Source organism: Brienomyrus brachyistius, chromosome 7 (assembly GCF_023856365.1).
Source record: "Brienomyrus brachyistius isolate T26 chromosome 7, BBRACH_0.4, whole genome shotgun sequence".
Taxonomy (NCBI): Eukaryota; Metazoa; Chordata; class Actinopteri; order Osteoglossiformes; family Mormyridae; genus Brienomyrus; species Brienomyrus brachyistius.
Window position 1 is genome coordinate 10,266,766 of NC_064539.1, and position 24,244 is coordinate 10,291,009.

Genomic DNA, 24,244 nt, shown 5'->3' on the forward strand with positions numbered 1-24,244 from the left:
TTATCCCTGTGGTATTATATTAACAGGAAGTTCACAATATGGAGATTCAATTAACTGTGGCTTACTGCTGGTTGTGTGTAGGCTGCTGGTGTGCTTGCAGCTACAAAATCTAGTTAAACCGTGTGCTAACTTTCCATTTAGCTTTTGAGCCGTCTGGAGTGCTCCTGGGCTCACCCCATCAGCTCACCGTTCTTTGGTGATAGAGGAGCGAGATCCTGCCGTTTGTGAAATGCTCTGGAATTCCCAGGAGTTCTGTGCCGATTTTGAGCAAAAAATGTAAAATAAATGAATAGATAGATAGATTTGGGATCAGCTTTCTGTGAAATCTGGTTCTTATCAAAGACAAATGCTGACACACCTTTTTAGCTGTAACTTCTGCAAATTTGCACTTTACAGGAAAGTAAAGCACACAGTACTTGAGAGACACTGCACTGGAGAGAATGGTATGAAATGTTGGCGATCCAGTTTTTCAAGTTAATCCGCTCACCTTTCAGACTTGACTGAAGAAGTTAAGAACGGCAAGTGAGTTGTTTCTGAATATTTTCTGCGAATGTGGGAAATTTGAAATCAAATACTCACAAGTCAAATTCAGCTGGAAAGGGATCAGCGCCCATATCCGGAAGGTTGCCTGTAACTGTCTGACTATTCTGCCCTTGACTAAGGTCCTTCATTCCTGCTGCTCCAGGGTTGCTAGTTGATCCTGCCCCCCTCTAACCCCAAGCTTATCTCTCGGCACTTTGGATGCTGTATAATAGAAAAAGCACATGGTGGAAGAGGCAGCTCAGAGCAGTGATGACAAAGACCTAAACCAGTAAGGTTTTACAAGGAACAATGAGTCATCACCAGTGCTGTCAGTCTGTCTGAAAAATTCTCTAAACTGCTACAGATTGCAAAAGGAAATCCCCTCAAATTCATCCTGATCGTTTTCCACCAGGCAACCGCAACACATTTTACAGTAGATTTGTAACACAACCTAATCCATGACAGTCTCATGACTCCATGACTCAGAAATGTTACACTCGAGATGAGCTGTTGTTCCCCAGTCAACAGCAATGCACATTCTCTCACTCAGCCTCTCCAGAAGATTTAACACCTGTCAGAAGTCCTCAGAATTCTTAACATAGCTCTTAGTATGGGAGCAGTCTCCCAGAACAAGCCTCCATGCCTGTGATTGGAAGGTCGCTGGTTTGAGCCCAGCCTTGGCAGAATGATCATGACTGTGGGACCCTAACCCCCAGCTCCATGGGTACCACTGCAGGTAGCTGCCAAGCGTGCTCTCGCCTATGTGTCTGTGTGTTATGAAGAATACGTGGAAAGAGAATTTCCCCACAAAGGATCAATAAAGTGTCATTATAGAACAGAAAAGAACGGGTTATGTTAAGGCTTTTTAAGAAGCAAACCTGCAAAAGGGCAGCAGGATCTAATTCTGTATCTCCAGCTACACTAAAGCACCAATATTTTCAATAGATTATTGTCCCAGTCCCCGGTGCCAGACTGTTCCTGTTCAAAAAAGGATAAAATAACCTGCCTTAATGACTATAGAGCCATTACAGTAACATTGGTGATAATGAAAACATTAGAATGTTCGATTCTCTGCTGCCCAAAAACTGTTACTGCTGTACATCTTGTTCGCCTGAAGTTAGCATTGAAGGCCAGTGGGTAGGTGGGCAACGCTGTGAACATGACTCTACATTTTGTCTGGCAACATTTGGACCTTCATGGCACATATGCTAGAATCCTGTTTGTGGATATTGGGTCAGAGTTTAACACAACCATCCCTTATCGTTGAGCAACTGAGATATGGATATTGCTGCTTAGATATTACAATTAAATCCCGTTATAATGGGCTCGCTTATAACGGAATATCGTCTATAATGGATGGGGTCCGCTGGTTCCGGCCGTGCGCCTTTAAGAACATGCAGAAAAAGCATCGGATATAGCGGACTCGCATATAACGGAATTTCGCTTATAACGGACAAACAATTTGGTCCCCCGGGCTGCTTTTAGCTGTAGTTTTGTTAGGTTATAATGGATATGCAGGCTCCGCCCACAAGAGGCCACATCGTGTGACATGCTTCAAAAAGAGGTTTACCGAAATAAAAGAACAATGCCTCTCTCTCTCTGTGACAAACCATAACCCAAAACCCATTTCTGTTTGACTCAGGAGTGTGTGTGTGTGTGTGTATAATCTTAATTAGAGTCACAATGGTGACAGAATAAATGTTGGTAATCCTAGAGTGCAGGCCTGCTGGGCCCAGAGACTGCATAGCGTGCATTTTACCCCACTGCCTTTGGCTTCGAGTTGCCGAATGGCTCCATAAAGACAATACAGTTTTTTTTTTTCATCTGAGATCTCAGAAACTTTTCTGAACGTTTTCTTTATGGACTTTCTCTCCTTTTTCTTTTGCTTTTCTTTATTCATTCTTACATTTTTGCATATATATCATCATCCCTGCTCCGTTCTTCCTCCATCAGTGTTTGCTTCAGTGGCGTATCGGTGAGTGTTTCAGGCTGCTTCTTCTGCCCGGTTTTGCCGCTTGCCAGTTGAGTTGAGAAAGCATCCCTCAGGGTTACCGCCCTATTGGTTATGGAGGGTACCACTGTCAATGGAGTGGAATGCTGTCAGTCTGTGAGCACCATCACCCTGAACATACCCTTCGGGAATGAAAACATCCCTTCCTCTAAAAAAAAAAAAAGGAAAACAGCATCAAATGTACATCTTGAGCCGCGCAATACTTATATTTTGCACGTGCACCTATTATTTGTGTATTTGTTCTGTTGTGAAATGTGCATGTTGCTGTATCATTTATACAATAATTTCTATATTCAACACAGTAAGAACAAGTTGTGATTCCCGTCATGTTAATATTTATTTTGTTAATGTTCCTTTTGCACTTCTGTAAGTCTTCGAGTCGAGCAGCTTCCGGATGATCAAAGGTAAATTCCGGTATTTCAGAAGTACTAGAAAATAAGAGATTCTGATTTTGATTCTGGCAGGAAGGAAGTGATTCTCTTGTTGCACATGGTCAGAGGTTATTGGTATGAGTCACTGTTTTTCTATAGATGCCACTGAAATGGATCCACGCTGTTGGCATGTGGGAGTTCCTCTCAGAGGATGCTGTGACTCATGTGACTTCATTTCCTGCCTAACTATAGTAATGGAGCTACTGCAGTATGCAGACAGTGACCAAATATGCTCTCATTTTAGAACAGATATAAACACAAACATAAAGATGCATGACTAAATATGGATATGACGGTGACGTGTGCAACACCCTCAAAATGAGGGAGTGGCTCATAACTCAGGAAACTGAACCTGGGCGAGTCTTGGATCAATATTGAGGGAGATTTAAGCAAACAAAGTGCACAGAAATGGTCTTCATATTGTTTTAAAGCTAGTTCAACTCTATAGATTGAATAAATAATATGCCATCTCCATATAAATAATTACTATGTAATAACTGATTAAAATATTAAAAATTCAATAACAAAAAACCTATATTTCAAAATGGATCAGTTTTTTACTAAAGCTAGATCGTAATGTGTTGAACATCTCCAGAAAATTTTGCCTTTGGTTTTTGAGTTGTTGCTGAGATATCACTACTCATCTGAAGTGTGTATCAAAACCGCAATTCTTTACAATGCTGTTAGCAGTAGCAGAATAGCAGTTATTGATCAATACATGGTACAGGGTTATTATTTTTCATGACTACAGTACAACTATTGCCAGAACTAGCTGTGGTAATATAATTTAAATTAAAACATTTTAAATTATTATTAAAAATGAATAAAAAGACAATATTGCTGAAGTAACTGAAAGAAAGAGAATTAATGGTACAGTCCATCCATCCATCCATCCATCCATTTTCCAAACCGCTTATCCTACTGGGTCGCAGGGGGGTCCAGAGCCTATCCCAGAAGCAATGGGCACGAGGCAGGGAACAATCTAGGATGGGGGCCAGCCCATCGCAGGGCACACTCACACACCATTCACACACACATGCACTCCTACAGGCAATTTAAGAACTCCGATTAGCCTCAGCATGTCTTTGGACTGTGGGGGGAAACCGGAGGAAACCCCACGACGACATGGGGAGAACATGCAAACTCCACACACATGTGACCCAGGCGGATAGTTTATTTTCCTCTTTAGTTTACACTTTTGACTAGACACTGGCCTACTAAAAAGGACCTTCATTTGTCAAAAACCTGAAAACTAACAAAAATAAACAAACACTAGCCATGTGGGTCTTTTCAGTAGTACAGGTGTCTGCAATGACATTAATGAAGCTTCCATTAAATTTTATTGTAGCACATTTGTAACTTTAATTAATGTTATTACTTATGCTTGTTATACTATTTCATGTCAGTTTGGCTGCCATTAAAAAGGCCCATTACTGATATGGAACCACGTGACGCTACCTTTAAGTCAAGATATCTCAACAACACCTTAAAAACCAAAGACCACATTTTCTGGAGATGTTCATGACATTATGATATAGATTTAGTAAAAATTGAACAATTTTGAAATACAGGTTTTCTTGTTATTGAATTTTAAATACTTTTGTCCGTTTCTACGTAATAATTATTCAAATGGGGATGGCATATTATTTGTTCAATCTATAGAGCTGGACAATAGCTTTCAAACAATATAAGGACCACATCTATGCAGCTTACATTAAGGTAAATATAGCCAGTCAAAATCATAGCCCCCTCCCCCCCCCCCCCAAAAAAAAAGGTTCAAACTTTGTTTGCTTAAATCTCCCTGAATATTGATCCCTGACACGCCCAATTTCAGTTTCATGAGTTACTCATGTAACCAAATCAGCGTGCAAAGTTGTCAATTAGCACAATTACACAGGGTGTGCAAGTGGACAGCAACTGGACAAGAGTGACTGTACTGTCGAGCTGTACAGCTAGATATATGGTGAAGTTTGGCTTGTAAGATGTCATAACTGTTGCCGCATCTGATGGGCACCGACATGGTGCGTTTCATCCAATTGACTTTTTGCACAATCTGGATAATTGGATAACAATTTTCTGTTACTTTGTTTCTAACATCTGCTAGAGACAGACTGATACATGTCCACATTGTGTCCCAATATCCCAAGGTAACTAACCCTATGACACGTCCCATGCTATACCCGGTTATATATATAAGGATTACCTTGGTGCATGCATGCATTACTGGCTCCTTTTAAATAGTCTTCTGGCCATGAATCTGAGGAACGATGCCATGATAAAGTTTCCAGATCCCAGAAAAGAACATTGCAGCCATTGCATATTTTCTTATCTGCTCCAGAGGTACAAACTGTTGTACAAATTGGGCACATTACAACGGGACACACAGTCTGCCTATTTTAGGAATCTTTCTGTCCTTTCATCGATCAATCTCTGCATCCAGTCATCCATCTTCCATCCACTTATCCTGATGAGAGTTGTGGATATTTTGGCAGTAGGTACACCAATGCATTTAACAGTTCAGTGCCAGCTTAAGAACATAAGAAATTTAGAAATGAGAGAAGGTCATTAGGCCCATCAAGCTCATTTGGGGAGAACTTAACTAATCTCAAAGGTTGTATCCAAGTTAAAAAATGTGTAATTGGCACACATCATATTATCCATTAAACCATCCATCCATTTTCCAAGCCTCTTATCCTTCTGGGTTGCAGGGGTCCTGAGCCTATCCTGGAAGCTACGGGCACAAGGCAGAACGGGGGGCCAGTCCATCATAGGGCACTCACACATACACACCTATGGGCAACGTGGTAACGCCAAATGTCTTTGGCCTGCGGGGGGAAACCGGAGTACCCGGGGCAAACCCCACGACGACATGGGGAGAACATGCAAACTCTGCACACATGTGACCCAGGCGGAGACTCGAACCCGGGTCCCGGAGATGTGAGGCAACAGTGCTAACCACTGCACCATCATGCCGCCCCATACAGTGCTAACCACTGCACCACCATGCCGCCCCATACAGTGCTAACCACTGCACCACCACGCCGCCCCTCCATTAAAGCAGCCGCGGCTAAAAAGATAAATAGAACCTAACTATGAGAAAGCAGGATGGAGATTTTAAGTGATATCTTCTATCCTTTATTATAATGTAGGTCACAAATGATCAAATTGCAGTATCGTGCACTCCAGTACTCTGAAAAGACATGAACTTCTATGGGTGTTGTTTTCATGTTTGTTTTTTTCCTAACATAATAGGGTTTAGTGCAGAAATCTGGCTTCCCATATATAAATATAAGCTCATGTTGCTCATGTAAATCCCAAAAGTGCCGGTGAATAAGTGGCCTCGGCCTTTTCTCATGTGCTGTCTGAAAGCGCTTCTGCCCAGTCACGCCCATGCCTTTGGAAACTCGCCTCAGGGAAAAAAAAAAAAGCACCAATGGAAAAAAAAGCATTGATGAATTTTAAAACGTTGTTTTCCTCCAGGTCCTTAAGGGATAAATCTTCCAGTAAGAAACAGGGAACAACGCCAGTAAGATCTTGATTAATGGAAAACTGAGTGACTGCATTGTGGTACTACCCTGTTAGTGTTTAGCCAAGGACACAATAACCTATTTTCAGGAAGTATGTGATATCTTACTAGGGGATCCATAAAGTGTTCCCACACGTAAGCACCCTGGATTGTATTTCTGTTTCGTTTTTTTGTTTGCTGTTTTGTTTTTATTGTGCAGGTCCCGATAATTGATCAAGCAGAATATTTTTTAATCAGAGACTGTAAACTTTTTTACCACAGTGAATAGCTATACCTTTTTAAAACTTTCTCTGGCTTTTTTTAGTAGCAAACATTTCTGAAGGTTCCCATTTCATTTGGACCAGTAGGCTGCACAGCTCTGCATTGGGAGCGAGTGTAAGGGATCGTTTCGGTGAGCCAGGTCTTCGCTGAGCACGCATAAAGGCAGATTGTGCGGCGAGTCACTGGGCACATGCCGTCGGACACGAGCTCGCGGACACGCATACGCTCTCTCCACGCTCGGCCTGCTTCTCTCCTCTGCTGAGGGCGGCCCTGCTGGACGGCTTCAGCTGCATGCTAGAATACTGGGAAGCTGTTCTTCCTCTGAAAAAAAGCCTGGCATCCTGTTTCTTTATTTGTGTATCAGTTCAGATGTGAAGTGACTGCCGTGCCCATCTTATTTGATTTGATTTTCTAGTCTGCTTTTTGAAAAGAAGGCCGTCCATCCATATGCTAACCATTTATCTAGTACAGGGTCATGTTGAGCCTGCAACATAAGGCACAAGGCAGGGGAACACCCTTAAAGGGATACTAGTTGATGACAGAGCACAAATGTGCTTACCCACAATAGCACATTTTGGGATGCCAATTTAAATAACTGCATGTCTTTGGACTCCAGGAGGAGGGTTGGATGCAAACCCCCAACCATACAGGGAGAGAGTACTATGCACTGTGTATATATAAGATCAGATCCAAATTATTTGTATACCTCATTAAATTAGAGCTGTATTGGTCAGTCAAGGATGTTATTGTTGCGTAGCAACATACCAAGGTTAAATGGCCACACTGAACTTATCAATAGTATGATTATCTCTACACATCTGTTAATGAACGTTCTTCCGCTTCCTTGGTCTTAGTTTATGCTTGACAGCAGTATTCAGTTGTTTTGTATTTTCTTTGCCTTAATTCACATCACAACATGTTATTGCCACAATATGAGGGCACACACTCAATAAGGGCAGTTTAGAGTCATTCGTTCACCAAAAGTTGTGTCCTAGGAAGGGGTCCCCATGGACACAGAACAGGAGTGGAATTTAAACCTGAAAATGTACCGGCAGACTAGTCGTGTATTTTTTAGCTATTAGGCTTCTGGATCTCATGCATCGTTCAGCATTTTACGTAGCGGGTTGTGTCTGTGCTGGATTGGACTGGCATCACTGCAGGGCCCAGGACGCTCAACGCAGTGAGATGAAACCCAGCTGATGTCATAATGAATTCTGCATAGCCAGCTGCAGTGCGCCACAGATGCGTAGCCAACGGACAGGTGCGACCCCAGCTACCTGTCTGGCAAGCCTTGGCAGTCATGGTGTGTGCGATGCATGGAGACGCATGCCATACTCACCCTCCTCACCCTCCTCACCCTCCTCACCTGCCTTCTTCTCTTTCACTGTTTTCGTGTTTCTTCTCTTTTCGCGACTTTAAGCAAATTTTGCTTTAAGTCCAAAACTAAAATTTATGTCTACATAATACCAATGCCATAATATTTAATGGTGTGTGAATGTGCTTTTTCTCACTCATGATTCAGCTTGCAGTCATGATTCCACATCCTGCCGCAGTTGTACGAGTCCTTGAACTACAGGCTCTTACAAAAAAAAAAAAACGTTGCTGCAGGCTTTTGCAGTTCGCTGCAGCTGTGAGCGTTCATCGGCCCTTTGGAGGTCATCATCACCTTTAGGTTGCAGTGAGGGTTGCAGTGGCAACCTGCTGAGATAGATGTAACCCCTACAGTCTGTCCTGGGTCCTCTAAGCATGAGACGTCCAGCTGGTATCTTTATGTGATGCCCAATCCAGTCTTAGTCCAAAGGAGCAGCACAGAAGCCTGAGGAGAAATCTCATTCTAGCCATTTGTACTTGTGGCCTTGTTCTTTTGGTCATTACTCATTGCTCACGACTATATGTGAGGTCAGGGACATTCACCAGGAAACCACAAACCTCATCCAGCTCCTGTATGATCACTATGTACCTCCTCAGTCCCTGCAACATTGCTGCAACCAAACCGATCTGCTTCTCAATCCCATGTTCTCTATTACCATCATTCATGAACGAGATCCTGAAGTGCTTAAACTCCATTGCTAAAGGCAGACTCCTCCCTTTCCTGAAATGATCGATCATTGTCGTTTCCTAGAGAGCACCATAGCCTCACGGCGCTAATTGTCAGCCTGTCGCTTTACACACGACATTGTATTGCGCAAATACGTGCTGTAGGTCCATGTTGTCGTGTATTAAGCACAACTATGTTCGGAATTAATTTTAAGCAGACAACTGGAAGGACACAAGACGCAGAACTGGTAGAAAGAAAGATATCTCTTTTATTTACGAACCAAACAAAAACCCTACACGAGCCATCCACCTCTGCTACCGGCGGGAAGTGAACTGCGCCCCTCGTGGCACAGTATCAATGTACATATTGACCGGAACAACAGATAAAAGCCCACCACCAGGGGTTTATCAAAATATAAGTCTTCTTCTCCATTAACCTCTCTGTGTTGGAACACCACACATGTCGGGTGAGGCCAAGAGCACGGCATCATCTGAAATAGCCGGAATGTCCTGTAGCTCCCCATTACCGGAGGCCCTTAAAATTACGGCTGTGCTTTGATATCGTGTCCAGGAAAATCGCAAACAGGAGTGGAGACGAGAGTCACCCTTGCCGGAGGCCAACACTCACTAAATGGCTTTGAAAATTGTTCCAGAGGTCTGGCACTTAAAATTGACGTATAGCCTTGACTTCCACAGTGTTTCCTAAACAAGTTATGTTTTTTGGTTACATTTTAGTTTAGACAACATTGTTGCTTTTATAGAATTTACCAGTGATCGTTTTAAGACACTTTTGTCCAAAAATACCTAAAAGAACATGCATTGTAGTGAATGCATAATAAATCTCTGCAATTGAACTACTTCAATTGTATCAGGTGTTAGAACGACACACTAACTGACCTAACCTAAAATAATAAAAGAGCCTGAAATATTACACTAGCATGGGTAGTTAGACGACACTGGAAGTACCTGTCAGGCTTATGAAATATATCTATTTACTCTGGGATGCCAGGAGTCTCTGTTCAAGTCCTTAAGCATTGCGTAACTGCTCTCTTTCTTTCTTTCTTTCTTTCTTTCTTTCTTTTGTTTCAGACCCTGTTCAAGACGGAAGCAATGATGCCGCCCCTGAAAGGACCGTTCAGATATCAGTTTAAATTCTCAAAGTGCCATGTGCCATTTACCGAATGCACCAGAGACTGCAGACAAATGTTAATTATTTATTAAGAAACAGTCAATACTGGAGCACTCCAGCTTAACATAGGAATCTCATAATGTTGTTATTAATAAGTCAAAGAGCCGTATATATATATATATATATATATATATACTTTTTTCAGTCTGTGTAAATATATACAACAATGAAGATCATTCACTGGAAAATACTACTAAAATAGCATTTGTTTGAGCATTTATTTTAACCGTAGAGCGGAATAGTATGCTGATGTTGCCGGTTTTCAGTTGGGGTCACATGAGTTCTTTAGTGGTCGGAATAGCCACTTTCTGAGAGCGTGTCCCCTTTGGTGTGTCACCCCTTATTAAAAACGAGCCGAAATATCGAGCAGTTCGGCCAAACAAACCTCCTGCCCTGTCGAAGCCTGGCAAGCCCTTCGCTACCGCTGGCTCAGATGACGGACGGGCGTTTTCGGTAACCTGACAGGACGTGACTGACAGATCCAAGGACTGTGACTGGAGAACTATCACTGAGTCAGGAGGGAACCCTAAACAGCTGGGATCACTAAGGGTGCTGTAGAGTGCGGCTGTAGAGAGGGAGAGAATGTTTCGTCAGGAGTGTAACGGAGCCAGTAGTGACAGCCAGAAATAAATACTGTAAAGCCTCATTACACGGCCCTGGAGGATTCTGGATAAACAGAATCCATACTGTCTGGCCGAAACACACATTGATGATTTATTGACCATGATTTTACTAAATTTAGCGTGACTTAATGGGGGCCTGAGACTATCTTTTTTTTATCTTTTTTTAATTTTCAGATAAAGCTTCCTTAGAAATATATTTATTTTGCATTTGATGATTAGCTGGAATCAGTGCCTGGCTGTAGATGTGAGCAGGAGCTGCTTCAGCCTCATCCCTGCCATGCGGCATCCTCCTCCACCCCCAGCAGCATGTGTGCAGTGGTCCTGATGTAGCAGTCGCGCACCATGTTGAGGAGGGGACTGGTCACCTGGGTGTCCCGCCTGGCCCTGGCGCTGGTGGTGGTGTGCTGCTGCCTGTCCCTGCTCTACACGCTAGCCTGCAGCCCATGGTCCGATGAGCCCCAGGTGCTGCTGCCCCGGTCCAATGGCCCTACAGGCAAGGAGGGCTTTCAGGCGCTGCTGCAGGAGCGAGAAGAGCAGCACCGCCACTACGTGAACAGCCTGAAGAAGCAGATCTCCCAGCTGAAGGAGGCGCTACAGGAGCGTAGCGAGCAGCTTAGAAGCATGCAGGACTCGCGTGAGCGTGCAGCTGGGGCGTCCCCGGTGGGCCTCCTGGACAGCACGTCAGAGTGGAGCCATGCCGACCTCCAGGAGTTCTTCCGGAGCCAGCTGAACCGGGCCGAGGTCCACCAGGGCACCAGGCTGCCCAGTGAATACGCCGTGGTACCCTTCGAGAGCTTCTCCCTGCAGAAGGTCTACCAGCTGGAGATGGGCCTCACCCGGCACCCGGAGGAGAAGCCTGTTCGCAAGGACCGCCGTGATGAGCTTAGCGAAACCATAGAGATGGCTGTGCAGGTCCTGAACTCTCCCAGGGAGGGTGGCAACCTCCTGCAACACAAGGCCTACTCAACAGCAGACTTCGTGGAAGGTTTGTTAAACATCACCTCATTGTACAGTATAATTGTACACATCATTACAATTAGGGGTTATATTTATACAATTATATTTAGCACCTGGCCCTTTTGCCTGACCAATTGAAAGTGCCCCCCACTCCATTCATGTTCTATGTGCCCTTTTTTAACTGACGACAACTAGGCAAAGTCTCCCGAGGGTCACCTACACTCACAAATGCAAAAATTTACCTAGATGGACTGACCCCCCATCCGGCCAGGAAAATGTACCTGATGGCCACACCTCCCTGTTTGGATACCTGCCCCTCGATAAGTCTGTGCACATCACTGCTGCCTGTTTACCATTATGTCAGTTTTGGGCCATTAGATCGTGTTACTACCATCCAGAAGAACATCAGTTTTAATATTGAAAAATAAAACGTGTTATATTGTTTGCTTCTATGTTCCGTCTTCAGGTCTTCCTTTTTCACTCCTTATTAATGAAAATGTCACAGGTAATATTTTTTGGACTCCTTCATCAGGAAAGGAAATGTGTCAGTCTCACTCACATAAGACAGTACGGTGTTTTGCAGGCTTCTGGGTAGCATGTGTCAGATGGTCTGTGATGATCGTTGTGCAGGAAATGAGCGCAGCTGTTTAGTCCCATAGGAGAATCTGAGATACTGAACCCTCTGTTTCATCTGAATGGTCAGGCTATCAGTCAAGGCACAGTTTATAATAGCGTTTATGTGCAATACTGGGCGAAACATACTATAATCGATTATATACAGAGCTTGGGCATGGTGTACAGAAGGGAAATAAATATGTAATAAAAATAGATCCACAAGATGGGGACAAGGAAAATAACCCACATTCACATGCCAGCACCCTCACTTATATCCATATGCCCATATACATTGGGGGCCAGAGTTGTGGAAACCTAGCATTTTTTTAAATTACATTTTCAAAATTACTACATGGATACTGGTGAAAAATGTTTATAAACAATCAAAGAATGTTACAAATATCATATATTACACGATTACATAAGTATCTGGAGCAACAGTTCAATAAAGTTATTAAATTTCTAAAAATTGTAAACTTTCAGGGGCGGCATGGTGATGCAGTGGTTAGCACTGTTGCCTCACACCTCTGGGACCCGGGTTCGAGTCTCCGCCTGGGTCACATGTGTGTGGAGTTTACATGTTCTCCCCATGTCGTCGTGGGGTTTCCTCCGGGTACTCCGGTTTCCCCCCACAGTCCAAAAATATGCTGAGGCTAATTAGACTTGCTAAATTGCCCGTAGGAGTGCATGCGTTAGTGACTGGTGTGTGAATGTGCCCTGCGATGGGCTGGCCCCCCGTCCTGGGTTGTTCCCTGCCTCGTGCCCATTGCTTCCAGGATAGACTCCGGACCCCCTGCGACCCAGTAGGATAAGCGGTTTGGAAAATGGATGGATGTAAATTTTCACAATTTTGGCCACTGGTGTTATTTTTGTGGTTTTATTATATATAACCATTCATTATTTTAGCAAGTATTTGCATTTTTTTTATAATTATTATAAACCTAGTATTATTTAACAAAAATAATTCTAGTTGAAAATTTGGTCTGAATGAAAATGCTCCCTCATGAAGTGTCGTCGTGTTTCAAATAAGAGCTACAAAATACAGTTGCTAATATCACAATTTGTCTGCTGTCTGAAGGCACTCTGGTAGCTAATCTGTTGGAGAGCCATCTTGAGTTGCCTTTATGGCTGTGGGCCCTGAAATATCTTCGGATGGGGCTTCGGATGCCCTCGTTTCCTCTCTCATTGCCATGGAAATAGGCCTGTCCCATTAAGTTGTTTTATTTTCATGGTACTTGAAGTTCAGCTCAATGGATGGCCAGCGCGCCAGGGATCAGTGAACCTCATACTCTCTGAGCACTGTCTCCTTGTGCTTTACTCACATGTGATTCGATGCCCGCAGACTTGATGGATGTTGATACTGGCGTTCAGCTTTGACTGTTTGCTGTGGAAATGGAAGCTTGCAGTCATGCCTCAAAAATGAGTCATTCAAGACTTCAGAGATTACACTTACTGCCGTATCTACTGTGACTCGCTGCTGAGTGGCTCTTTCAGCCCTTCGGAATGCAGCAGGGACACTGGAGGATTCACAGGTTTCCTGTTTGAATCAAAATTAGATTTTTGGACCATGTCCCATTTAAATTAAAATGCAGTATTTTTTGCTCTAAGCAAGTAATACATCAAAACCGAACACTATCCACTCAATGGAAAAATCTGTAGCCCACTTCTAAAAAACTTGCACTTCTCATTAGGCATTCCATGGGGGAAAAAAACTACAACACTACAGAATTTATATTTTCAGTTAAAAATATGCACTTATGCCTGAGCGATAAAGCACTACAGAAATGCAACGTCGCTTGTAGGATGCGTGTCCTCGAATCCGCGTGGATGTAAAAACGACACATTTATAGTGACTACTGTTTTCTCATCATCTCTCGCAGTTAAGGTGCCTTTTTTTACGCAGCCTTGAATGATGTCGCCCTCCCGTTCTGATTGCTTCTATCTCTCTTCAGAAACACCATAGAGGAATATCGTCCTTTTTATGCCTCAGCTGTAGCTGCAAAAGGGCAACATCAGCCTTCCGGTCGCTTTCAGTTCTGGCACCAGACCACCTGGCAGTTTCCATGTGGTTAGATTATGCATAATGTTCACTAAGGAATCATTGTCTTGCAAACAACTAGTTCCTGTTTCCCAAGACCATTTATGAACAGCGATTATTTTTTTTTTTAAATATGTGACTTCAAGTCGCAGTGACCTTTTTATTACAAAGCTGATTATATACTCCTTTATGTCTCATTGCTCAAATGTATATTTTTATTAGCGAGTACATCTTATTTAATGAAAAATGTATTTTGACTATAGAGGTATAAAGGTAGATAGTCGTTTGGTTACAACATGCATTGCTATATATAAAATGTTACATTTTCAACTTGCACGGTGGGAAGAATGCCTTAAAATAGTAATGGCTGTCTTGGCAGGGATCTCCCGGACCGAGAAGGACAAGGGCACGCTGTATGAGTTCACCTTCAGGCGTGACCAGAGCCACGAGTTCAGAAGACTGGTGTTCTTCCGCCCGTTCGGTCCGCTGATGAAAGTGAAAAATGAGATGGTGGACACGGCCTACACGCTTATCAATATCATCGTGCCGCTGGCCAAGCGGGCAGACAAGTTCCGACAGTTCATGCACAACTTCAGGTAGAACGCGATCCCTCCTCAATCACTTCCTATAATCCTCGTTGCAGTAACCTGACAAAATCACTTTTGTTTCTGATATCATATCAGTCTCAGCTGGTGCTTAATGCTCGAGACTCGATTTCTTTCAGTTAGATTAGATTTGGTAGAATTTACTTGAATTCTCCAGTGAAAGTAACAACAATTCTTTTACTCTTCCAGTCAAATTTTCCCATTTTCTAATGACCGTGATGTAGTTTGCAATATCTATAAGATAAGACAATGTCATTCTACTGCCATATAACATTTCTTTGACATCTCTCCCTTTTGTAGCTCTCTCAAAGAATGTAAAATGTAAAAAAATATGTATAGGTTATCAAAATGGAGATATGAAAATAGGCATATAGGAAGCAGTAAACAACTTACGCAGGGGATTCTATAAATACGCAGTGAAATAAATTACAGTTTTGTGTTGTAGTCTTTGCATTTGTATTTACAATGTATAATATTTACAGTATTTCCTGAGAAGCGACACATTGATCTGTTTGCAGAGTGGGGAGGGGAGATGGACAACTCAGCTTAGGGAGATAGAGTGTCTTATTCTGTTTGTCCAGGATCTAATTGCCCTGTGCTGCTTGCCAGACGGTAATGGTCCAAACAGGATATTTATGTAAACCTGTAAATTAATTGTGTAATTTATAACACTGAATGAAAAATGGCAGGCTAATCAGTAGATAAGGAAACAGATTTATGGAAATTAATCTGTAGAAGTTGTGGGTTTTATAATGCTTAAATATTACAGACATTTTGACACCAGGAGTGTACACTGCACTGTAATGAACACACATCATTTAGAGAAACTTGATTCATTTAAATTATGGGGAATTTTGGCAAATGGTATAGATAAAGCATTTAGAGAGGAATTATGACACAAAAGACAAGGTTACTTTTTACCTTATTGCAGCCGGTACTGCAGATGATGCACACAAAAATGTAGTACATTCAGCTGGGCAGGAATTAGCTTCGCACCGCTAAGCTAGACCATGTTGTACTCCAGCTAGTGATCAAAGTCTCACTTCACAACTATTTACTGAACAGTGGCTTTGATAGCTAAAATTCTTACCAGCTTAACTAGCTTGGGAAAAGGGCTTTGTATTAATCCTACACTGTTACGAAATGCCTTGATCAATTGTAGTTAAGCCAGAAGCTTGTAAACTTGTATTGGAGTTTTCATGAATGGGAGGCCATTAGTTTCATGATTTGAAACCCTATAGCAGGGGTACCCAACTCCAGTCCTGGGGGGCCGGAGCCCTGCACATTTTTAGGTTTCCCCTCATTTAACACACCTGATTCAAATTGTGCTAATTACCACACAGCTCTTGAGCCGAATCATTTATGGTGGAACAGGGAAAGAACTAAGCTATACAGGGCTCAGGCCCTCCACGACTGGAGTTGGGCACCCCTGCCCTATACAATCAAGCTAAGGGGCGGTATGGTTGCCCTGGATAAGAGAACACAGCACATGCACAGTAACAAGATGTAACTGTCAAAGGTTTTAGTGGCAGCAGGTGTTTGTCTTGATAAATTTTTAGTCTCACTGTAAATCTGTCTAATATATTGTCTCTGAAAGCAACATGGAAAGCAATGCAGAAAGATTGGGGTTACAATAGAATGATGGCTCCATATTCTGTAAAATACAGTTTTAATTGTCATCAGTATCTGTCTCCTGACAAGGTTTTATTAATTTAAATGCATTAAATTTCAGTCAGAAAATGATTTATCCAAATGTCAATGTTTCTGATTTCTCTTAGCTACAGCTTTTGGCTATGCATGAAAATTGCATGGAGGAAAAGTATTATTGTTAAATGTTTTTCTTTATTTAACACTGACTGTAAATACTCTGATAGAAATTACAGGTTTATAGCTTTGGTTAAGACATATTTTAGGCTCTTAATACATGTGATTTATTTTACAGTTTGCAATTCAAGCTTGTTTAAGAATCCTTCCCTGCCAAATAAATATGTTAGTCATGCAATACTTGAATATCTGCACACAGTCTCACACTGAGCAGTGTTGCTTTTATTAAAAAAGGTTACAGTGTGAGTTGCTTAATGGCAATTCAGTTTCATTGGTAATAATTAGTAATTATTAGTTTTAGTAGCAATTGCTTTATTAGCAGTGAAAATTATAATAATGTTTGAATTGCAGTACACGGGGAAATACGCAACCAAAAATAGCTGAACAATATGTATTTTCTTTTTGGTTTACTTTATAAAGATGCTGTTTCTTCACTGCACTGACAGTTCATTGTAAACTATATCTTTCACAGGCGTGGTAAATTCTGCATCTCTTCATCAAAATGTGCTGCATTGAGGAATCTGGAATTTCACACAGGGACTGCAGCCATTCTCTGCGTGACTGCAGCGCGAGGCGCCAGCTGTCTGTCCCTGGGAATATTTGCGTTTAGACATTTACTGTGTCTTTAACGGCACCTAGTCCGACAGTGATCCAGCCCTTCCTTCCTTCCTGCTTGTCTCACTCAAAATTGTACTGGAAATGTATCCAGATATGTTGAAGGATATCTAGCTGACGAGGATTATAAATATATTAGCAGTTTGTGTGTGTGTGTGTATGTGTGTGTGTGTGTGTGTGTCTATATATATATATATATATATATATATATATATATATATATATATATATATATATATATATATATATATATATATACATATACATACACACACACACAAACTTAGTAGCCATGTTTTTGGAGACAGGGAATCAGATAGAAAATTAGATTTCATTGCAGGTATGGTAGCACTAAATAAATTCTGTAATGGATAGTATTGACAAGCTGGCTTTCTTAAACATCATAATTATTCTGTTTTTGCTTCACTTATGCAGTGCTGAATATTGCACCAGTTAGTACTTATTGTGCAGAAAAGCCAACTTAACAGATGCTTTCAGTGCACGCTATAAATAAATCATACGAATTCTGCAAATTTAAATTACGACTGATAAGAGGAAGGAATCTTTTTGATTGGTGGAGATTTGGAAGATATACACAGTTCTGTATCTTTGAGGATCTGTTTGATTATCTCGACAGAGAGGTGAAACTGCAGGATAAAAAAAGAAAAAACTGAAATATTCAGTGAGCACTTTTTAAATGTTTACACTTTACATGCAGATTGATTCATTTAAATATTTGCACATGCAGCTCATTAGAAGACATTGATTTCTCACAGAAGAACAACTGTAAACATTTCTTTTTTTATTGTTAATTATGTTACATGGGGGTGGCATGGTGGTGCAGTGGTTAGCACTGTTGCCTCACACCTCTGGGACCCGGGTTCAAGTCTCCGCCTGGGTCACATGTGTGTGGAGTTTGCATGTTCTCCCCATGTCGTCGTGGGGTTTCCCCCGGGTACTCCGGTTTCCCCCCACAGTCCAAAAACATGCTGAGGCTAATTGGAGACCACCTTCGAATGTGGTTAGAGCGATTGAATCTCAACTCTCACCAGAGTTACTATTTGCCTGAGCTCAGGTGTGGTTAACCAGAGACCAGATAGGACAGAAAACCTGCTGGATACCAGCACTGCAGGAGCAGGGTTACCTGTCCCTGCTATATAGGCCTACTTCCTGCATGTTTGACCCATGTTTGTGTGGGTTTTCTCTCACAGTCCAAAACACCTGTGGTTAAGGCAATTGGAGGCTCTCAGTGTCAGCATGTGCCCTGTGATGGACTGGCATCCCACCCAGGGTGTCATGTGCCCAGGGCTTCCTGGGACCGGCCTCTACTGATTATGGATTATGGATGTTTAGGTATGTTAAAAAATATATAGCACAACTGACATACACACAATGTATATTTGTTGGAGCACGTACATCACAGGTTAAATATGTACTTAGAGTAGCAGAGAGGTATGCTTTGAAGTGTTTTAACAACCACCTCTATGCCAAGTTTATGATACAGAAACAGCACTTAAAGGCAAGCATTTTCCATCCTGATTTTTATAAACCTTTAAATCCAGGTAATTCAGTTAATCTTTCAAATGTTAAGCAGATTGTTAGAATGTTATATGATGCACTACAAAACATCCATCAAACTGAAACCGCTTGTCCTATTGAGGGTCACAGGGGTCTGGAGCCTATGGGTGCAAGGCAGGGAACAACCTAGGAGGGGGGGCCGACCAATCACAGGGCACACTCACACACCAGTCACTCACACATGCGCACCTATGGCCAATTTGGACATGGGTCATTCCATGCCAGACCATCACACTTTCAGACCTCATCGTCACGGATTCCAAGGAAACTTCGCATGCTGATTTGGTCACATGAGTAACTCCTGAAACTGAAATTGGGCGTGTCTGGGATCAATATTGAGGGAGATTTAAGCAAACAAATATTTTAACTTTTTTTTTTTTTTTTGGGGGGGGGGGGGGTCTATGACTCTGACTGGCTATATTTACCTTAATGTAAGCTGCACAGAAATGGTCCTTATATTGTTTTAAAGCTATTGTCCAGCTCTATAGATTGAACAAATAATATGCCATCCCCATTTGAATAATTATTACGTAAAAACTGACAAAAGTATTTAAAATTCAATAACAAGAAAACCTGTATTTCAAAATTGTTCAATTTTTACTAAAGCTAGATCATAATGTCATGAACATCTCCAGAAAACTTGGTCTTTGGTTTTTAAGGTGTTGCTGAGATATCTTGACTTAAAGGTAGTGTCACGTGGTTCCATATCACTAATGGGCCTTTTTAATGGCAGCCAAACTGACATGAAATAGTATAACAAGCACAGGTGTAAGCAATAACATTAATTAGGGTTACAAATATGCTACAATGAAATTTAATGGAAGCTTCATTGATGTCATTGCAGACACCTGTACTTGCCACCTGTACTACTGAAAAGACCCACATGGCTAGTAAATAAGGCTAATAAATGCCCTGCATTCATCAGAGGTGAGTGACGTGTGCAAATCGGCCCAGTATAAGTGCACACTTAGGGAATCACTCGACTTTGCAAGCATCAAAGGTTATGTTGTGGCTGCATATGATGATGATTGGTGGCTAGGGTGTGTTGAAGAAACTATGCCCAGCACTGGAGAGCTGAGACTGAGCTTTTTACATCCTCATGGACCATCTCCATCCTATTCATTCCCAAACCATCCTGACAGACTTGTTATGGATCATCAGGATGTGTTTTTAGTAGTTGAACCTGTGACAGCAACAGGGTGGACATACACACTTTCAAGCAAAGACACAATGACAGCATCAAAGGCTCTGATGGACTATAAATTGAGAGTATAGCAATCGGTTATGTTCTTACTTTCACACCTTCCCTTTAAATAGTACTGCCAAGCTAAAGGTAAAATTAATCATAGCCAATTCATTGGTGATTAGCTGCAATAAACTATGCTTTTTCAAACTTTTCATGAACAATATTTTATTTGATGTACTGCGATGAACTTTCATAAGAATTCAGATGAATTCTAATGAGAATTAGATTTGAGAATCAATGGATCCTTTGACTCAGACCCCCGTTAAGATAAATTTGCTTATGCTCAGCATTCAGAAATGTTTGGGCGGCTGACTCGGCTTTGAGATTCCAGCGGTCCAGCGGATCTCTATACGCCATGCTGCTCTGCATGGGGACATAAAACCCTGAGGCACAATTTATTCTTGGCTCTCTACACATTGCTCTGTTGCATTTGCCCACCCCTTCACACCTACCTATGTTTTCCATTTCTGAGTCAATCAATGCCAATATGAACAGAAGTTTTCTAACTTTGGATCATTACACATTACCGTCGCAGTGCACTGCTGTAAAGCAATGAGGTGAAAATCAGTTTTATTTTATGCCTTCATAAAATAAATGTCACAGCACTAGCAGTCCCACATGACACGGAAGGGATCATGGTCACATAAATTCTTATACAGCATAATATGGTACCTGAAATCCATCCATCGATCTTCCCCCACTCATCTGTGTCCAGGTCAGGGGAGAAACCTCTCCCTAGCCACTTCCTCCACCTACCTCCCTTCAGAGGGACACCAATGTGTTCCCAGGCAAGCTAAAAGATGTTATCTCTCCAGCATGTCCTGGGTCTGCCGTGGGGCCTCCTCCCTTTTGGGCATGCTCGAAGCACCTCCCCATGAAGATGTTTAGGAGGCATCCTAAACAGATGCTCCAGCTCCCCGTCTCTAACAGTTAGCCCAAACACTCTGAGAAGGAAGCTCATTTCCGCCAACTCTCTCTTCATCATGATAGACTGGAACAATGGCTATATAACTGCTGACACTGCACCAATCCACCTGTCAATCTCCTGTTCCACTTGAGGCAGTATCTTATACCGAATCTGGAGGATCCACTCTTATCTGGTTGAGAACCATGACCTCCGACTTTGAAGTGCTGATCCTCATCCTGACTGCTTCACACTCAGCTGCAAACCACCCCGGTGCCTGCTGCAGGTGACAGCTTGATGAAGCCAACAGCACATCATCTGCAAAATCAAAGATGCGATTCTGAGGTCACTGAACTGGACACCCTCCACCCCTTTACTGCAGCTAGACATTCAATCCATAAAAATTCTGAACAAAATTAGTGACAAAGGGCAGCCGTGGCAGAATCCAACACCCACTGGGAATGAGCCTAACTTACTGCTGGCAATGGGAACCAAGCACTCTCTCTAGTTATTCAGGTCCCTAAAGTCCTGAACAGCCAGCTTGGCACCCCATGACCCCAAAGCACTCCCAACAAGACCCCCACGGAATACGGTCATATACCTTTTCCAAGTCCACAGCACACATGTACACTGGTTGGGCAAACTGCCACGAACCCTTCAGTATCCTTCAATGTTCCATGACTTGGACAAAATCCACATTGTTCCTGCTGGATCCGTCATTTGGCCATCAGACAAATCCTCATTCTAGGACCTTGGCATAGACCTTCTCAGGGATGCTGAGGAGTGTGGTCTCCTAAAGTTGGAACATACTCTCCGGACCCATGTTATTTAAAGATGGGGGCCACTACCCCAGTCTCCCAGTCCACTGGCATTATCCCCGACATTAGCCAAGACAAGCTAACAGCAGTGTGAGCCTTAAGGAACTCAGGGCAAATCTCATGCACTCCCAGAACTTTTCCACTGAAGAGCTTTTTAACTACCTCAGTGGCTGAAGCCCTAGTTATGGGTGAGTCTTCCACCAAGTACTCTGACTTCCTCCCAGGAAGGTGCATCAGCAGGATTCAGGAGGTTCTTGACGTGCTCCTCCTACAATCTGACTATATCCCCAGTTGAGATCAACAGCACTCCACCCCTGCTGGAAACAGCATAGGCAAAGCCCTGCAACCCCTTCTTAATTCACAGGACGGTTTGCCAGAATTTCTTCGAGGTCAACTAAAAATCATTTACCATGGCCCCACTGAACTCTTCTCACACAATGTTTTTGCTTCTACAATTGCTAAAGCCTCACTGGACTTGTCCTCCTGGAACCTGTCAGCTGCCTCCAGAGTCCAACAAGCTAACTAAGCTCAAAAGACTGCTTTCGTCAACATGATGGTTCCCTTCATCACCGGGTTCTGGGACTGCTGGTAAGATGGACACCGACAACCTTTCAGCCACAACTCGGCACAGCCAGCTCAGCAACGTAGCCCACTCTGACTCGGTGTCTCCAGCCTCCCTCAGAATATAAGAGGAGTTCTGCCAGATGCTCCCAGCCCACCCTTACTGTATTTTTGGATCTACCGTGTTTGTCTGGTATTTTTCCCCACCATCTGATCCAACTCACCACCAGATGGTGTTTACCTGAGTGTTCAAGACATGGTTGCAGGTCTGATGATATGACTAAAAAAAATCAATCATTAATCTATGGCTCAGGGTATTCTGGTGCCAGGTGCACTTATGAACATCCTTGTGCTTGACCACGGTGTTTGCAAACAGAAATAATAAATAGCTGCGGTTCAGATCAAGCATGCCATTTCTCCCAATCACACCCTTCCACATTTCACTGTCATTACCCATGTGAGTGTTAAAATTCCTCCAGCAGAACAATGGAATCCCCAGAGGAGGCACATACCAGTATCCCAACCAAGGTCTCCAAAAAGGCTGGATACTCTGAACTGATGTTCCGGGCATAAGTATGGACAGGCACAGCCTGTCCCATGACCAGGTTTAACAGCAGGGCATGGCAAACGAGAGAAAAGAGCGACGATCCATGGAACGGCTCCAACAAAAAGGGATTTATTAACAAAAAGAACACAAAGGGGGGGACCAGAAATGAAAAGGACCAAACAAAACAGGACAGATAAGAACTAAACTAAAATTAGCCACAAAGAGACACAGTTAGGGAACAGAGAAAAACAGACAGCAGAACTAGCTACTAACACATGGTAACAACTACAATGACAGACAAAAGAACAGTATGAGGACATCCACTTAAATCTAGGGCTTACAAGGGGCAAGTGTGGAACATGACCAAAAACAGCCAATTAGCTAAGACACAGGACAACAAATAACTGGTGGAGTAAATTACAATCAGCAAGCACAGAAAATTGGGAACTTTAATAAACCCTAAGGGTTAACCCTTTAGCCCCTAATGCGTTTCCCTGCTCCCCAGGCCACCATGTAGCTAAATGGGTTGAGTGGGTGGCCTTGGAGGCTGAACCCCTCTAGTCATGAGTTTTTACCTTGCTTTTGATATTTATTGGATTACTGTTTTCCTTTACTCCTGTTTTTGTCTTTGTTTTGTGTCCTTAGTTTAGGTCTACCCTGCTTGTGCCTTGTTTAATTTTGTTCTGCTTAGACTTATGTTCTTAATCTCCCCTAGTGTTTTTAAAGAGGCACATAAACCTCTCCACTGTTATAAGGTACTGATTCCCAGATATCGCTGGGGTGCTTGTGCTTGTATTTTCTGTGCAGTGATATGATTGGTGCATGAACTCCGGTAGAAGAAAATAGTTCCTACATTAAACTGCTCACTACAAAGTCTGTGGATTATCATGAGTAACCGGGTCAAGATTTCTGTTAAGAGACATTGCTGTTGAATTTTTAAAATGTATGTTTTTGCCACTTTAATCACCACAGAAAGAATGCCATTCAGTCCCATTATATTGGAGAGAAACCCGGCATTTCTGTGGCTGATATCTCCAAAACTAGGCCACTCCCAGTAGAACAATGTAGATGGGTAGATAGCAATAAAGCCCCTCCACAACATACCTTTTTCAGTTTTGCGGTTCACTGCTCCTTAAGAAGATTTATTAACAACAATATTATAAAATGATGGTACTAAAAAAGAGTGCACATTGCTTTTCCTTTGTTTCTCACAGTAAGCTACAAGCTAATGTGCTTACATTCCACTGTCATTTATTGCTTCAGCATGATGGCAAAATGGGTGAAATAACTCGATGCAAAGCATGGCGACAAAGCGATAGGAGTTCTACATTAACTA

At 42.4% G+C, this 24,244-nt stretch overlaps 1 protein-coding gene across 3 annotated transcripts in view; it reads left to right on the forward strand.

Annotated features, from left to right (window-relative positions):
• The window catches only part of csgalnact1a (chondroitin sulfate N-acetylgalactosaminyltransferase 1a), a 45,578-nt gene that overhangs the window by 7,304 nt on the left and 14,030 nt on the right, over nucleotides 1–24,244 (forward strand). For 2 of the 3 annotated variants that reach the window (XM_049018829.1, XM_049018827.1), the window contains exons 2-3: nucleotides 9,878–11,585; nucleotides 14,590–14,806. In XM_049018829.1, coding sequence (XP_048874786.1) covers nucleotides 10,943–11,585; nucleotides 14,590–14,806 — 860 coding nt within the window. In that variant the 5' untranslated portion in view covers nucleotides 9,878–10,942. The remainder of the gene's footprint in view (nucleotides 1–9,877; nucleotides 11,586–14,589; nucleotides 14,807–24,244) is intronic. The other variant, XM_049018830.1, reaches the window with a different exon arrangement.